The sequence below is a fragment of the Epinephelus lanceolatus genome, chromosome 14 (genome assembly GCF_041903045.1).
Source record: "Epinephelus lanceolatus isolate andai-2023 chromosome 14, ASM4190304v1, whole genome shotgun sequence".
NCBI classification, from domain to species: Eukaryota; Metazoa; Chordata; class Actinopteri; order Perciformes; family Serranidae; genus Epinephelus; species Epinephelus lanceolatus.
The window spans coordinates 18,407,059-18,425,181 of NC_135747.1; the positions used below are offsets into that span (position 1 = coordinate 18,407,059).

The following is an 18,123-nucleotide window of genomic DNA, read 5'->3' on the forward strand; positions in this document are numbered from 1 at the left end:
ACTGTTCTTCCTGCCGCTGGCGATGTCTCATGTCCATTTCCTGGTCCGCTTTCTTCAGAGAGAAGGTGAGCTTGTTGTTGTCCTCCCTCTGTTTGGCCATCTCAGCCACGTGAGAGGCTCTGGATCTCTACCTCCTAAAGCTGGAAGCTGACACACTCACTTTCTAGCAGCTCCTCTGCCTTTTTCAAGGCTGCTGCAATCCTCTTGTTTTCTGTTCTCTGTTTCTCTAGTTGTAATTGAAGGTAGGCGTGGGATACCTCCGGAGTCTTTCTGGCCTCTTCCCTCTGCTTTTGCAGAGCTTCCCCCTTCACAGTCAATCTCTGCTTAAGCTTCTTGGTTTGAGCCCTCTCAGATGCTAGATCGCACTCTAGTACTTCTGCTCTGCTCTTGGTCATCTCAGCATTGTTCTCAGCTGCTGCTTGCAACTGCTTCGCAATACTTACCTCCGTCCTCATGGACTCCAGTTCAGTTTCAAGGGCAGCTTTCGCTCCCTTTACCTCTTCCAGTTCAGCCTGCATGTCCTTGATAATAGAAGCCGGCTGCTCCAGTTTTTTCTTGTCTTGCTCCCGCTCGACTTTAAGTTGGCTTTCTGATTCCAGCTCAATATTGGTTCTAGCCAATGCAATGAGCTGAAGGTGACGATGCACCTCCAACTTCTTTGCCTCCAGGTCTCTATGAAGGGCCACTTTCTCACCCTTCATCTGCTCCAGTACAGCATGCAGATGGTGAATTGAGGAGGTTAGCATCTGCTGTTCTCTCCAAGCTTCAGACATGTTGCTCTCCAACTGTCTTCTGGCACTCAGCTCCAGCTGCCGTGCCTTGAATACTTTGGGATGGGCATCCTTGGCTCTCCTTACCTGTTCCAGTTGAGCACGCAGGTCTTTGTTGGTGGTTGCCTGCTGCTCCAGATCTTTCTCCATTTGTCTCAGCTTTGAGCTGATCCTGGCCAACTGCGTTTTGAAATATTTCGTATCGCTGGTTGGACACTGGCCTTGTTTGGCCTGAGCCAAATCCAGCTGGGCTTTTAGATCAGAGATCTCCCTCTGCAAAAGCCCTTTCTCTTGTTTCCACTCGACATTCTCCTGCTGTCCCAGGAGTCTGTCGAGGAAACTGGCCAGCGTGTCCTCTCTGATGTTCTGGAGGAGTCTACCCTCAACCTCACTTTGGCTGAGCTTGGTCTTGTCATTACTCAGTTCACTTTGGAGTTGTTCTTCAAGTGAACTGAGATAAAAATCTACCTGAGGTTCCATGTCTGTAGAATCGGACTGACCCTGACTTCAAGGTTGGTATTCGGTAGTTTTCTGAGACTGAGCTTGATTTGGATCGGCTGCTACTCTCTGAACCAAACTTGGGTCTGAGCAAATCCTGTCTGAACCAAGATTCAGCCTCTATTTACCAATTTTCAGCATCAAAGAAAAAGCCCTTTATGACATCACAATGCACAATGGCACCATCAAAGACACGATGAAATCACAAGACACAATGGCACCATCAAAGACATGATGAAATCATCAAAGACATGATGACATCATAGAATAGAATAGAATGTCTTTATTGTCTTTGCAACAAGCACAAAGAAACTGAGAGGTCCATCCTCCCCCTTAGGTTTCATTAAAAGGTCAAAATGCCTCCCCCAAAATATATTAAAAAAGAATCCTTGTTCATTTCAGCAGCTATTTTAAGCACATATAGATGGTTGATGACTTAATTGAAATTTGAATCCTTAGGTTCACAGAGTCAGTTGTCATGGTGATTGACTCAGAGTTTGACTTACCTCTCTTTCTGGAACTGAAAACCCAGAGTTTCCCTCATTTCAGGGTTAACATACTCAGAGTTTTCACTAAACCTGCTTTCTGGAATACCCCCCAGATGAGACAAGCTGTTTCGTCTTTCCACTTGTTTATGAAAACACATTGGTTCCACTTGCATAGGTCCTACTTGGTGAATGTCTATAAACTGTATGACAGTCCTGCAATTGTAAAGTGAATGGAAAAAATGCGAAGTGATCTTGCTTGGTTAACCAATAATGTGTCATGAGCCACATTAAGTATGTTTTGAACAACAAGTCATGGGCCTTTTAAAATCAGTCTGCAGGCCACAATTGGCCCCTGGGTGGGACTTTGGACATGCTTGTCTTAGAGCTTATACTGGGCTGAGCTGTTTATCTAGTGATGAAAGTTGTAGCTTTGGCCTTAGGTTCCAACAACGTTGTCTAGGTAGATATGAATGAATCATATGTTGGGATGTTTTTGTCAATGGAACAACCCATTATCCCAATTTCCCTTCATTACTCTGTCATCACACATTTTTCTCGAAATTTAAACCATTCAGTGCGCTCTTATTTTGATGGCCCCAAATGGATTGAGCAAAAAAATAACTTTGTTAATCAAAAATGTACTTGTGGGTGAGTTTAGGGTTCCCTACCAGCATATCACCCATCCATACACCAATAAAGCAAACTCTCAGTCTGCAGGACTCCTGTGTCAAGTTTGTCATTAGTTCAGACCCTGTACCACAGCTGAGCCTACATTGCCTACATAGAATAAGAAGAGTGTGGATTTATTCATGGTATGAGTTGAAGTGAAGGGGCTCTGTGCACCATTTGCAGCCTGGTGCTTTATTTAAGTAAAACATCCATTTAAGGCTGATTATATGACTGTGCTGATGAGTGAAACAGGAAGGACTTCATCTTCTGTTTGCTTTCACATGATAATATCTGGCCTCATGTCTGTGTCCTGTCTGTCATGGCTGTGTGCTATACACTGTTGAGGTTTTTTCGCTGTTGAGAACATGACAACCTGTCAGCACATTTATGTGCATGTGTCATCAGAAGACACAACTACAAAGACCCTGTGATCTTGTCTGACACATTCGTTTAGGTGTGACTTGACACCTAAAACATAGTTTAAAGTGAATTTTTTTAGATGCTGAGACAAACAAAGAAGAAAAATGTGTAGACATACTGTATAAACAGGACATATGTTCGAGAAAAAGATACAAGCATGGATACAAGATATACAAAGTGTGCAGTGAGTTACATACACAGCAGAAGACAGTCTGGGCGTACAGACGTGTAGAGTAAGTAGAAGCTGTGCATCTCCATGTTCAGTTTACAGCTGTAGGTAACTTACATGCTGCAGATGTGCATGTCACGAGCATATGTGGATCATTATTTTGTGTCATCTTGTCTCCTTTCATCATCCAGGGGAACACAGGCGTGCTGCTCGGGATGGTCCTAGTCTCCTCTGTTGTGGTGGTTGCTTTAGTGACGGTGATGTCAGGGATCGGAGTGTGTGAGCACTGTGGTATTGGGAGTGGAGGCATCTACTCCATGATCTCCACTGTCCTGGGCGGCAGGGTCGGGGGCACTGTGGGTCTCCTTTATGTGTTTGGACAGGTGAGTAACAAATCAGTGGCTGTTTCTGGAGGATGGACTGCACATTGCCTTTGCTTATGTTGGCTCCCCTCTCTTGCTGCCCCCACCCTGCAGTGTGTAGCTGGAGCCATGTACATCACAGGTTTCTCTGAGTCTGTGGCAGAGGTGTTCAGTCTACAGAGCCAGTGGGCGGTGCGTGGCATGTCAGCGGCGGTGCTGCTGGCACTGCTTGGAATCAACCTGGCTGGTGTCAAGTGGATTGTCAGACTCCAACTGCTGCTGCTGGCTGTACTGGCCGTGTCCACACTGGACTTTGTCATAGGCACCTTCACACACCTTGACCCAGGTAAGGCTGGGGGATATGAATATGGACATGAAGTGAGAAGGTAACAAGCATCAGGGGAAGGGTTAAATCAGTACTGATGTCCTCTAATACTCTTTATGAGTATCGTTACGCCAAAATGATCCTCAAATGATTCTGTGTTTGTCCCAGAATCGTATTAATTGCATCTGAAGCAGCATTTAGGTAGAACACAATTAGGTATGTAGGCGCCCTGTGATAGTCTGGCGACCTGTCCAGGGTGTACCCCACCTCTCGCCCAATGTCAGCTGGGATAGGCTCCAGCACCCCAGCGACCCCCAAAGGGATAAGTGGTTATGGAAAATGAATGAATGAATGAATGAATGAATGAATGAGTGAATAATTATGTAGACATTTAGTAGACACTTGTATTCACATCAGGAATTAGATAACATGGCTCAATCATCAACTGAGTGAATAGCCAACCATCGAGAATGCCAAAAATAAAAATTCACAGTTACTGTATAGAAAACAAAGCAAAACACAACTAGAGTTTAGGCAAAAACAGTATCGAACCTTTCGAGTTTTCATACTTTTGCAAAATTTATTGTTGTGATTTTGCCAAGGAGGACATGCTCCTGGATCAATAACCCACACTGTGTTCCTGGACAAATATTGCAATCAAGCAATCACAGCCGTCTGACAACATCAGTGTGCTGCTCCTGTCCCTCTTTTAAAGTTCCTTGGTGCTTCTTCAGAGCAAAGCTAATTTTTCGGATTGAAGTTAGAACAATAATACAAAACCCTCAGTAACATAGACCAAAAACCTTGTAAGCTACTGCAGGGTTAGCAAGTTAGCCTGCTAACTAGGTTGGCTATGCTAACAAGTAAGCTTGCCAGTTAGGCTAGAATATTGTTTGCTGACAAAAAGCAAGGATAATAGCATTTTTCAGTAGCAAAGTCCTGCAGTTAACACATTTTCCCTCTTTTTTTTCTTTGCTGGATAGATTTGGGTAGGTTTATCCAGGGCCATCATCAACACCACACTGGTTTTAAATAATTTGTTCATGTTGATGCAAAAAAATATGCAGAATTAAGATGATGATGGTTCTGGATCAACAAACAAATTATCCAAAGTCAACATGGCAGTGATGGTCCTGGATCAACACGAGCACTGCGATCTTGCAAAAAGTAGTTTTTACTGGTCTATTAAAAAGGAGGGAGAATGTGTCCCAAGTTTGCAACTGCAAAATGACAATATCCTTACTCTCAATGTTAACAATACTTTAGCCTACTGGCAAGCTTACTAGTTAGCACAGCATACCTAGTTAGCAAGCTATCTCACAAAGATCCTAGTCTATCTACAAGTTTACTCGTTAGCATAGTCAGCCTAGTTAGCAAGCTAAGTCACTAATATTGTAGTCTACTGGCAAGTTTACTCATTAGCATAGCCAACCTAGTTAGTAAGGTAAGTCACTAATATTGTAGTCTATTGGCAAGTTCACTCATTAGCATAGCTAACGTCGTTAGCAAGCTAAGTCACTAATGTTCTAGTCTGTCGGCAAGTTTACTTGTTAGCATAGCCAGCTTAGTTAGCAAGCTAAGTCACTAATATTCTAGTCTATTGGCAAGTTTACTCATTAGCATAACCAGCCTAGTCAGCAAGCTAAGTCACTAATATTCTTGTCTGTCTGCAAGTTTACTCATTAGCATAGCCAGCTTAGTTAGCAAGCTAAGTCGCTAATATTGTAGTCTGTTGGCAAGTTTACTCATTAGCATAGCCAGCCTCGTTAGCAAGCAAATTCACGAATATTCTAGTCTGTTGGCAAGTTTACTCGTTAGCATAGCCAGTCTAGTTAGCAAGCTAAGTCAATAATATTCTAGACTATCGGCAAGTTTACTCATTAGCATAGCCAACCTAGCTAATGAGCTAAGGCCTTTGTTCAAAGTTACTGAGGATTTTATTTCATTGTACTAACTTCAATTTGGAAAACTAGCTTAGCTCTAAAGAAACACAAAGACATTTTGAAAGAAGCACAGGAGCAGCACACTGATGATGTCAGAGGGCTGTGATTGGTTCATTGCAATGTTGGTCCTGGAATGCAATTATGTTGATCCAGGAGCATGTCCTACATGGCAAAATCACTTTGTGCATGACACTCCATTATAGTACATGCATGTTCAACAGCTAGTGTTGTCCACCCCACAGTAATTCTCTTCAATGCATAGGCAGTCATCATGTATAAATTTACATTAATACATTTAAAATACCTATATTAATGCATTGATTCAGCATCTTGCTTGTATTTAGGTCGGCTATGTAAGCTCAATAGTAAGTTACAGAAATGACCAACATCCGTCATTCTTTGAGGGGCAAATTGCAGATGTCTCTGTTATCTCTGCAGCCCTGTGCTGCATTCATGTAGAGTTGGTATAATCTGAAAAATGAGTTCCCGCTCATATTTCATGGCTCACCTGATCCATTTCCAATTCTCCTTGTTAGCAATGTACTGTTTAAACGCTGTAGCATTCATGTTGTTTCCACATCACAACTTAAAGCTCATGAACACAGACAAGTCAGAGAAAAGACCGCTGACCTTGGCTGATGAAGGTCTCCACTCAAGTCAGATTTAATCGCTTCTCATTCACTCACACAAGCAGGCAGAAGTATCCTATCTATGATAACAGCAAGTGGGGAAATTTGGGGATTTATGAGCACTCAGATGTTCGACAGGCTGACCCTGTACACAGCAGACACTAAAAAGAGTTGTTAAAAAAGATTTGTTCTTTCATTTCTGCCCATCACTATTAGGCTATTAGTTTCACTTATGCTTTTCCTTTTGTGACAAGTCAAAATATGAAGGAAAGCATAATGAACTCAAAGAACTGAGATTTATTTAGAAATGAATGAATACTGCAACATGGACAGATTTTTGACAGGGAAAACAAGAAAAGTAAAACCCCAAATACTGAGCTCTCCGTTAATGTAGCAAAATAACCTGGTGTCTTTTGTAGGGATCAAGTGTGGCAGTTTGGACACATTTTTATTTGGTCATCAGTAACTCATAAGAAGTATGTGAAAATAAAGAAATGTGTCATATTCAAAATATCAAGACATTTTGAAGACATTTATTTATTTGTAAAATTCATCTTAGAGCTGTTGTTTCTTAAATAGCGATGATGTGAAGGTGATGAAGAAGTCTCCGATGACACCATCTTGCTTGCATAAAAAAAGGTTTATTACAAGAAGTACAGCATCTATCAAACATCTAGGATGCTTGGAGAGGTTCGAAGCCAATGTGAACTGCTCTGAAAGACAGCCCCAAATACCCTGCTTATATAGACCTGGTGGTGTTTGTGAAATGTGAGACAAAGTCAAACAGATGACAAAGAGACATTCTTGTTGGATTTTTCCAACCCTACACCTATGCTATAAATATCTTCTTTGACCCTGACCATATATGTTTTTTACCCTGAGCCCCTTACTGGTCATCTGTTCCAAACCTTCAGAGTGAATGATAATACACTACAGAGCCTTTTGATCCTTGATGCCACAGTATTATTATTGGTTGATAAAAATGCTACGTTAAGGCAGGGAGGACTGAGTGAAATTCAGTTTGGCCTCCAAAATGAGCAGAAAAAGTCTGGAAACCACTGACTGTTGACTTGAGTGTGGATGTCAGTGACCTCTTCAGTCCAGCAGATGTCGCTGTAGTATCACTTATTATTGTCAGTATTAGTCTAGCGCTCTGCTGAGGCCATATCTGTGCAGTTTACTTCTTCATGGTATCTTCGTGTGTCTGTGTAAAAATCATTCTGATACACATTTGAGAGCTGAGAGCTTCCTTTTGTCCTCAGTGGCTGTTTGGTGTGGGAGGAAACTTCTGGAAAGTGCTGTTTTCTTGTGGCTCGAGTGTGTTTATTGAGAAGATTTCTTTTTTTTTCTTTGTGGTGAGGAAATGTTGCCTTTTTTGAGTGGATTGTATTCTTTTGCCGGCCGTCAGGAAGTCCTTCCCCACATTTCCTGTTCTCACTGATTATCAACGTCCTGTCCAGTGGGAAGAGAAAAGTGTTCCAGAAGTCAACCCAGTCTTTATGTGAATAGGACATCACAGGCACACAATAGTCAGTAAACTTTAGTGCTCACTTAAAGAAAAATACAAATATACAGTATTTCAAATAGTGGACTTTTCTACTTTTTCTCTTTTTCCCTGCAAACCGCAAAGAGCTCAGTATACCTGTCCAGCCCAGGGCAGTGTTTTTGCAAGATTAAGCCTTACAAGTTCTCATTCCCAAGACTCAAATCCTACCCCTAAACCAAACTTGTCCACCACTCCCAACCTCCAGCCGTCTTCATGTTACAGTAGGCAGAGGCCAGTTTGCAGTCCTGAATAACTGTGGGAGAACCAGCCATAATGGCTACTCCAGGTTTTTCCAATTAAGAGCTTCTGTGTGTGTTGTGATGACCTCACGGTTGGCAGAGAACCAGCAGGTCCACTAGCTAGTTGAAACAGCCCAGATTAGCCTGCGCTCACTGGGGCACATCCTGAAGGAAGGAAAGGAGCCACCGCCAAAGTCATGTGGTCACAGTTTGATAACACGTTCCCCTATGTACTCTTTCAGACACCGCGGTTCATCATTGCCAAAGCTCAGGAATGGCATTTAATATTGGCAAATATTGGCATTTAATACAAAACAGGATATCTAATCGCCTCTATTCATGATCTGAAAGGGTCACATTTATTTATTATACATTATTATACATGCACATGAACTCTGACCTGTAGACTGACCTGGCTTCCTCATTACTCCACCCTTAAGGATCTGTTAAGTGACTGATTATGACAAGTCCTTCCTGCAGCACTGTGACAGGTGGAATTTAAAAGCTGCATAGCTGCAACATGTCAGACAGCTCAGAATAGGGCTTCATCGGCCCCTGATGGGCGGACAGTTTATTTACCAACTTCAGCCATTGCGTTGTAAATTATTTACTTTGGTCGGTAACACTGCCAACACATTGTCTCTGCAGCCAAACAATTCAACCACAAAACTTTCTGATTGTAGTGCACAAATGAAATACAATCTGACATGCTTATCCAGTCCCCTGAGCTGAAGCCTATTCCCCACAGGACAGGAAGCCATAATGTGTGCTGCTTGGGTCTGGGGTTTAGGGTGTTAACCAGACTCACCCACATTTTTGGAAAATGACAAAGAGAAAAAGCCGGAACTGAGATCTGAGGCCTGCTGCTGCTCCAGAGACCGCCACATCGTCTCTCTCTGTGATCCACGCTATAATATATAGCTCTCAATCATCCCAGTGGGACGAGCTCCACCTTGTGTAACATCACAGCCGGCCCTGTTCTCCATGCACAGCAGTTTATACTGGTTAGTGTGGGACGGAGGGAGAGGCCACAGACGCTCATGTAATCTGACTACACATTCCACTGTGTATCAGAGGAATGCTGAGTTCAGAGAGGAGCCCCACTCTGACCATACACTTGTTCTTCACACATTATAATACTCATCATATGAATGCCTTCACCACAGCTTCATCTGAAATCGTGCTAGCTGTAGTTGAAAATGTGTCTAGTCTTTGGCGATCAGATCCCATTGTCAGGTCATTGTATTTTTTAAGGAGGTAGTGAAGCCATGCGTGATACAGGATACATCCCCGATGTGGTCTAGACTAGTGGTTCCCAACTGGTCCAGCCACAGGGTCCAGATTTGTCCTTCATCATTAGTTCAACGTCCACGCTGTTTGATACATTCAGTGTCATACCTGGGTTTGGCCACGTCCAAGCTAGTTTGCCATCTCTGTCAAGGAGGTGTCTATTAGTCATCACACTCTACAGCAGGAAATAGCACTTCAAAATAAAAGCTGTGTGCTGAAAGTTCAATGCACCTAATAATAAAGTGTGCTTTTTACAAACTTGACACATTTGCAAGTCACTTGCGGTCCATTCGGAATGGACCCGGGACCCGCTTTTGAACTGCGACCCACCAGTTGGGAACCACTGGTCTAGACACTGGTAGTGGAGGTGATGGGATGAAGAGAGTGCTGAGATGTGGATGGATGTGATAAGGAGTGGCCTTCTAGTGGAGTGATAAAACTGGAGGTGGAAGCAGTGGAGATAAGTCGCACGGGTTTGCACTGAAATGACAGCTGACGGCAGCAGAGAGAACAGATGCGGCGATATGATTGGCTGATGACATCATGGCAAAATCTGGTTGGCTTAACTGAAGGAGCAATGCTCATAGTTAGCTGATTCGGAGGGAGGGAGAAGAAGGACAGAGGGAGAAGGAGAGAAACGTAAATAAAGTTAAGCATAAATATAGCCTTCCTGATTGAACTTACACTGAGCTTCATTTGTACTTTTCCTTAGGACAAATAAACAGCTTTATTTTGACAGAGTGCATTGATTGCAAGGAATAAAGTTCAAAATCACCCCACCAACCCAGTCTCACTCTGTAGTCAGGGGTGGCAGGGGGAAACGTGGTGGGACAAGAACAAAAGTTAAATTGGTGAAAGTCCGACTTGGGCGGTCTGCTGTGTGCGCTGTACTTGTACTGGAGGCAACTGGGGCCCCAACAGCAAATTTTTGCCTTGGGGCTCCCCTTCAAATAAATCTGACCATGCCTTATAAAGGAGAAGGGTGTGAGGAATGTGAATATGCACAGAAAATGGAAAAGTTGCACAACAGTTCTTGATTGCAGCTTTTTTTATACCACAGTTTTTGAGATCAAATACTCTAGCAGCGTATCCAAGCAATGAATTTGTGTTCATAGAAACAGTTTTCTGACAGCCTTCCGAGATTCAGGCATGTCTGGATGCTGGAGTGTATGTTGTAATATGGGTGGGGAGCCCATGGCTCAGACACGGACACTGACTGGCCTGGATCTGTTAGATTCTGATTGTTTGGACAGAGGGCGGTCTCACAGGGTCACAGAGGGAACAAGAGTCTGGGCACCTCGTCCCATTTGATTTCAGTTTTTTACAGCCGCCTTAAATTCCTATCCTGGAGGACATGTACACTTGGAGTAACTAGTCGATCCAGCCCTCATGGTTTTGGCTTTTGTCTGAAACAAAAATGGAGAAAAAACAAAAGCATTCTCTCTCTCTCTGTCCCTTTTCTCTCACTCTCTGTCTCCCTCTCTCGCTCACTTTCATTCTTTCTCTCAAACTTGGAAGCTGCTGAGCTTCTGAAAAGGGTGGTGACTTCCTTTTGGATAAACATGTCATTAATCTGAGAGAACACATTCTTTCCCATCGCAAGATAACCAAGGGGGAAATGTCCAGTGTTGTAACATAGTCCTGCCCTTCAGACTGTGTGCTTTAAATGGCCCTCACCAATGCACAACACTCTCTTCCCCTGCACGTTTAACAGACAGACCTTGACCCTGCTGCATACTTTTAAAGTGTCTCACTACCTATTGTTGTCATTTCTTTTGATTTTTCAAAAAGACATTACCAGTCTATAAATGGAGCCATGAAATCCCAGCTCAGGCAACACTGTAATCAACTCTGAGCAATCGAAAAACTTCAATAAGTATCTTTTTGCCCACCAGCATTTATGTCACAAGTACAAATCCTCTAATTCAGAGTGATAAAATGCAATATTTTTCAACCCTGTGGTATAAGTGTGCCAAGACACCTGTAGGTGCTATAGGTCTTTACAAGGAAATTCCCCTGTGCAGATGTGGTGAGTTTACATTTCCAGTTCGACTCAACTCCTCCAGGTGCAAAAAGTCACCGTTATTCACCCAGGAAGAAAAAAATGAAAACAAGCACATTTTAAATTTTGGTTTTATTTGACCTTCATTAAACCAGGAAGTCCCATTGAGATCAGAAATATTTTACAGGAGATACTTGGCTCAGGTAGCAGCCAATCAAGACACATTTAAAATGCAACAAATACAACATATAATACAAAAATCCACAATAAAACAACATCTATTCAAACATAGTGACCTCTCAAGACAAACAAGCACATGTCTCTGTCACCACATTCTGTATGGTGCCCTTAAATTGATCAATGGATACAAGTGTTTCTAATCTTAGATCTTTTTGAAGATTGTTCCATGTCCAGGGTGCAGAGTAGGAGAATGTAGTTTTTCCCAGATCTGTTTAAACCCAGGGTACATTAAAAAGCAATCACTTAACAAAGAAGGCTGCAGAGATAGGCCAGAAGTTTGCCCAATATTGCTTTATAGATAAAAATATACCAGTGCTGTTGTCTGCGAGTGGTCACTGATGCCCAACCCACCCGCTCATAAAGAATGCAGTGATGAGTCAGGGACCTTGCATTTGTAATAAAACAAAGAGGTGCATGGTACACTGAATCAAGGCTACGTAAAATGGAGAAGATTGCATGCATACGATATAACACCGTAATCAATCACAGACAGAAAAGTAGCTTCCACAAGTTTTTTCTTAAAAAATGAAAACAAGATTTATTTCTAAAATGAACACCCTACAGTAATGATTACTTTTTCATCAGACCATTTTATAGCTGTGAGGAGCAATACAGCAACCAGCCTGCAGTCTAGCACTGTAGCCACTGCAGCAAAAAGTTGATTTTTAAGTTGTTTTTTAAAATCAGAATTTATTATCAGAAAGTCAAATCTGAAACAATTCCATTTTATTTTGACAATTTTGTGGATGAGAGTGGACTATTGGCAAAGTTTGGTGCGTTTTTTTTTTGTCTAAAGATAAAAATTCGAGGGCATTATTGGAAAAAAAAATACAACAGATGACTATCACAAAGTCTGGATCAGAGAAACAAATCTAAAAAAAAAAAAAACCCACTTAAATGGCAAAATGTTTCTTGATCTATAAAATGCGTTTCATACCCACTGTCTTATACACATTAAAACACTACACAGACTCCACAAGGCCAAAATACACAACATATATCCAAATGTGTCACCAGCTTGTGATAAAGTAGAACTTTTCCCACTGCTTTGTAACGTGCCCCAAGGTTGCATCGTTTTGGTCCGATGTCTTCAACTGTATCTCAGAAATTATTAATATTTCACTAGAACCAGAACCTGTATTAACCATTCTGGGTGTATCTGAAGCATTCTGACAACTCTCCACTGCCAAACAAAAATAATCTCCTACTGTATCATTACAGCAAAAAAGCTATTACTAATACCATGGAAAGGAGCAACTGCTCCAACCTACAATATGTGGCTACGTGACCTAACCTTTATTTACTTGACGCGCATTCAATTCACCTATGTTTTGTCTTGTTTACATGTTTTTGTTCATGTTCTCTTACATCTATGAGCTTGTCATTTCAAAACTGTTTTCTGTAAAAAAAAAAAAAAAAAAAAAAAGAAAGAAAAAAAAGAGTGCTGACACTACAACATGATATACGTAATTTCATCTGGGGCTCAATAAAAACACTGCAATAGTATAGATGATAATGTCAATCATGTTATTTATCATAACACAATGGATTCTCTGGATAATCCTGTGATTAGGATCAGACCTGATGTACTGTGTGTGCTGTCTCCTCTCTCAGAACATGGATTCATTGGTTATTCAGCCAGGCTGCTCAGCAGCAACACGATGCCAGATTACAGCCCAGGAGAAAACTTCTTCACTGTCTTTGGGGTCTTCTTCCCTGCTGCTACAGGTGAGCTGGCCCATCATCTCTTTTTGATCTAACACTGTGTGAAAAACATGCAGGTATCACACCTGCAGTTTGCATAGTCATGTGCAGGTTGTGTTCAAAACACCTTATCTGCCCTTTAAAGGAATACGTCATCCCCCAAGTGACCATTTGTATAGCAGTTACTCAGCCTGTGTTACTGTGAATTTTTCTCAGTGCTTCACTCATGGTGGAGGCATGCAAGAAATACAGAGTTTTCTTCACGAAATTCAACATGAAATGGGGTAAAGTGACAGACACACAAATGATCATTTTGGGGGTTGAAGTTTCTTTAAGGTTAACCATCAACAATCCAGCGCTCTTTTCATATCTCGCAGCTACACATCAGTGCGGAAAAACATTTTGTATTGTTCAATTAGTTGTGTTCATTTTTGTGGTTTGTGTGTGTGTAGGAGTTATGGCAGGCTTCAACATGAGCTCAGACCTTCAGCGGCCTGAACACAACATCCCTGTGGGAACGCTGGCAGCTGTCTTCACCTCGTATGACGACACCCCGACACACACACACACACACACATAGAATATGTTGCAAAATAAGAAAACATCACACGGAAATACTCACAACACCACAGCTACAATAAATGTGTACAAACTGTGTACAAACCCACAGTGAGAGTAATTAAACAGGAAGAAATAAAGACAGCACAGTTAGGCCTGTTGTAAAAGTACACAGATGGAAATACTGTGGGATTATACAGACTGAGCTACAGTGAAGCCTCAAGTGGCCCACTTGGAAATGTTAAGTTGTAGTACCAATAGTGTTGGGGAGTAACTACCACATGTAATAAAATAAATGTAATTGTAAGCAAGCTACAGTTACTGAGAAAAATATTCAGTTAAATTGTATTTATTAATCAAAATGTTGGTGATTACAAAGTGGTTACAACAGACTAAGTTATTGTCAGTATATTGTCAGTGTCGAGCTAGTTTGCTGTCTCTGTCAAGTAGCTGTCCATTGGTCATTGGCTGAATCAAAATGCCCACACTTCACTGCACTTGCAGACTGAGGGCTGTCCAAATCCACAATTCATCCGGTCCACAAGGGGCCTCGAGCAGACTTTCTGCAGACTTCCAGAGAGTCCGCTTCGGGTGCAGACTTCAGCAGACTTCACTGATTTAATAACACACAATTCATTGCATTAGGGACGCTAGCAGTCTCTGCCCTGGGAGACTTAACGTGATGACAGTAAATACGTCACACTACTGTATGTACAACTGAAGTCTGTGAGGGTTCAGTCCGCAAGTCCGGAGGGTGGACATTTGGATTCAGCCATTAACTCTACAGCAGGAAACAGCACTTCAGAATAAAAGCTCTGTGCCTAAAATTCACTACGCTCAAAAATGAAGTGTGTTTATTTTAAACATGACAGCTTTGCGAGTCACTTGCAGTCCATTTAGAATGGACCTGTGACCCACTTTTGGACCACAACCCACCAGTTGGTAACCAATAATCTGTAACCTATTTTATTTCAGAAGTAACCTTCCTAACACTGAGTCCCAACATGTCAGAAAATACCTTGTTTTCTACAGTCATCCTACAAAGTTCTGTTTCTCTTGATGTCATACTACAAGAATAGTTTTTAAATATTACACCACAGAGTCTCTCCCATATGAATCATCCAAAATCGTACTTTCCAAATGTGAAGCTCTCAGATCACTTTGCGGCACCTTCCATCAAAGGGCAACCTTTTCCCTCTACATTTGAGAGAACAAACACACCCATATTCCCAGCATTGCCCTGTCAGACACTCTTGTGGGGCCGTGATGACACAGTTCTCCTATTAATAGTGAGAGAGCAGCAGTTGTTAATAACCCTGTGTGTCGTACTGTTGGTGACCCGCAGGTGGTTCCTGTATCTGGTCTTTGTCTTCCTTCTGGGGGCCGTCTGCACCAGAGAAGCTCTGCGCTATGACTTCTTGATAGCTGAAAAGGTAAACTCCCCCCTGTGTTTCCATCCTGCCCCGTTAGAGGGGCCCTCTCATCAGGAGGGGTGAGGTGAGGGGATTCCCCGTGATGGCTCACTTTGTTGATGTGGTGGTGGTGTGGTTAGGTCAGGTTCTGACTGTGTGTCTGTTCTCTGCCCTGAGATGTGGAAACCACTGCAGATTTTTTTCACTCAAGTAGAAACAATTATAATTGATTTCATACTCAGGTTCTGTCCCAGTACCCACACTTGTGGTTTTGAACACTTAGATGCACTTTCACACACTGTCGGTTAGTGTGTCCCACATTGGAAAGACATTAACACACAGTCCACATAACCCTCACCCTCACACTTCCTCGTACTTATTCAAACCATTATTTAGAACAAAGTGAATCCCACAGTTTCTTACAGTGTACAGCTCCACAGTAGACCAGTTCTTGTTAGAGAGGCTGTAAGCTGGTATTAAGGCCGACAACAATCATGAAAAAGTTTTGAAAATTCAGCATGAATATTGTTATCACGTCCAGATACTACAAAATTATGGCAGAACTTCTACAGATGTCATCAGGTCAAATTAAAATTTGTTCCTCTTAATGAGACTGACAAGAATAATATCAAATAAGATGAATATTTAGTATAAAAATTAAATATAAAATCCTTTTATCAGAGATTTTGTGAAGGATGTTCTGTCTTTCAAAATGTTATCAGACAGAGTCCATTCAAAATTTGTGTTAGGTTAGGTCTGTTACGTATGATAGATGTAACAGATGATGTGCTCTGTAATTGTATTACTCCTCTGCTCTTGAATGGGCTTTTTGTTAAAATCATCTGATCATAACTGTAATACTGCATCACTGATTCTTCTTATTATATCCAAGAAATACACTGACTACATCTACATCTACATTGGCTTGTGCCATGTACTGTATTTGTATGTTAAAAGTCCCAGACTTTGACACACTTAAAGGGCACTTTGGCACGGTGGTAATAACTGCAACTACGTCACACGAGTAAGCACTTGACTACTTGCAAATACCTCAACTGTGAGTATTGGGGTGGACCCAGTGTTTCAGTACAGAGACCTTTTGTCAGGCAGATGATTTTCTGGTCTGGTTTATATTACCTTTTCTCACCAATGCATTGCTGTTCAGTTTGCAGGTACGCACAGATATTTGTTTAGTTCTTACGGAGTAGCTGGTAAAGTTAAATGAATAAAGGACATTTAATGAAGTAAGTTAAATGACTAGTATGTACTAAACAAGTAAAATGACAAACGGCTAACTAAAGTGCAATTAATCACATATAATAAGGGGATGTATTAGTGAGGGTATACAGTGAAGAGTAGACAGTTTTAGCCCTCTACAGCAGCTGTGTTTGGATCTGTTACTGTTTAAGTGGCGGATGCTGTGGGTTTGGATGGATCACTAACTTAACTTTAAATCAAAGATTGGATGTTGTGTCACACTGATTATGGAGAGCTTTTGTATTCCCATGTGTAAATTGGGATGGCAGCACCCCAAACACACAAAATCTGAACTGTCTTACCTCAGTTTTAAGTTTTAAGTCTTAATATGAGGTGTCTTTATTTTGAAAATAACCTCAACGTCCAATGTGTAGGATTTAGGGGCATCTACTGGCAGAAATGAAATATAATATTCTTGTTTTTTGAGGCGTTAAGTCAAACACGTTCAATCAATCAATCAGTTTTATCTTTAAAGCCCAAAATCACAAATCACAATTTGCCTCACAGGGCTTTACAGCATACGACATCCCTCTGTCCTTAGGACCCTCGCAGCGGATAAGGAAAAACTCCCCCAAAAAAACCCTTTAACGGGGGGAAAAAAATGGTAGAACATTCTCAGTTGGTGTTGGCCTTCATCAGGGTTGTTTCTTGTCACCGATCCTTTTTGTGATATTCATGGACAGGATCTCTTGGCGCAGCCGGGGGGAGGAAGGGGCCTGTTTTGAGAACTTCAGAATTGCATCTGCTTTTTTCAGATGATGTAGGTTTGTTGGCTTCATAACACTATGACCTCCAGCATGCACGGGGGCGGCTTCCAGCCGAGTGTGAAGCGGTCCAGACGAGAGTCAGCACCTCCAAATCTGAGGCCGTGGTGCTCTGCTAGAAACCGGTGGATTGCCCCCTCCGGGTTAGGAGAGAAATTACTGCCTCAAGTGAGGGAGTTCAAGTATCTTGGGGTCTTGTTCATGAATGAGGGTAGAACAGAGCGTGAGATGGATTGCGGTTTGGTGTAGCTTCTGCACTGATGTGGGCACTGCACCGGATTGTCGTGGTGGAGGATGGAGCTGAACCGGAAGGCAAAGCTTTCGATTTACTGGTTCATCTAGGCCCCAATTTTCAACTATGGTCATGAGCTCTGGGTAGTGACTAAAAGAATAAGATCATGGATACAAGCGGCCCAAATGAGTTTCCTTCATGGGGTGGCTGGGCTCAGCCTTAGAGATAGGGTAAGGAACTTGGAGTGGAGCCACTGCTCCTTCACCTCAAAAGGGCTCAGTTGAGGTCGTTCAGGCATCTGATCAGGATGCCTCCTGGACGCCTACCGTGAAGGGTGTTTCGGGCACGTCCCACTGGTAGGAGGCCCCGGGGCAGACCCAGAACACACTGGAGGGATTACATATCTCATCTGGCCTGGGAATGCCTCGGGGTCACCCAGCAGGAGCTGGAAAGCGTTGCTGGGGAGAGGGAAGTTTGGGGTGCCTTGCTCGGCCTGGTGCTCCCGCAACCTGGCCCCGGATAAGCCGATGAAAATGGATGGATGGATGGATGGATGTTTTTAGGAGTTTATAATCACCTGAAAATAAGAATTGTTGTGTTTTCGGT

General features: G+C 42.3%; 1 protein-coding gene across 2 annotated transcripts in view; it reads left to right on the forward strand.

The window, feature by feature from the left end:
- The window catches only part of slc12a8 (solute carrier family 12 member 8), a 34,278-nt gene that overhangs the window by 9,398 nt on the left and 6,757 nt on the right, over positions 1-18,123 (forward strand). For both annotated transcript variants that reach the window (XM_033617182.2, XM_033617181.2), the window contains 5 exons: positions 3,206-3,397; positions 3,491-3,722; positions 13,205-13,318; positions 13,747-13,834; positions 15,198-15,285. In XM_033617182.2, coding sequence (XP_033473073.2) covers positions 3,206-3,397; positions 3,491-3,722; positions 13,205-13,318; positions 13,747-13,834; positions 15,198-15,285 — 714 coding nt within the window. The remainder of the gene's footprint in view (positions 1-3,205; positions 3,398-3,490; positions 3,723-13,204; positions 13,319-13,746; positions 13,835-15,197; positions 15,286-18,123) is intronic.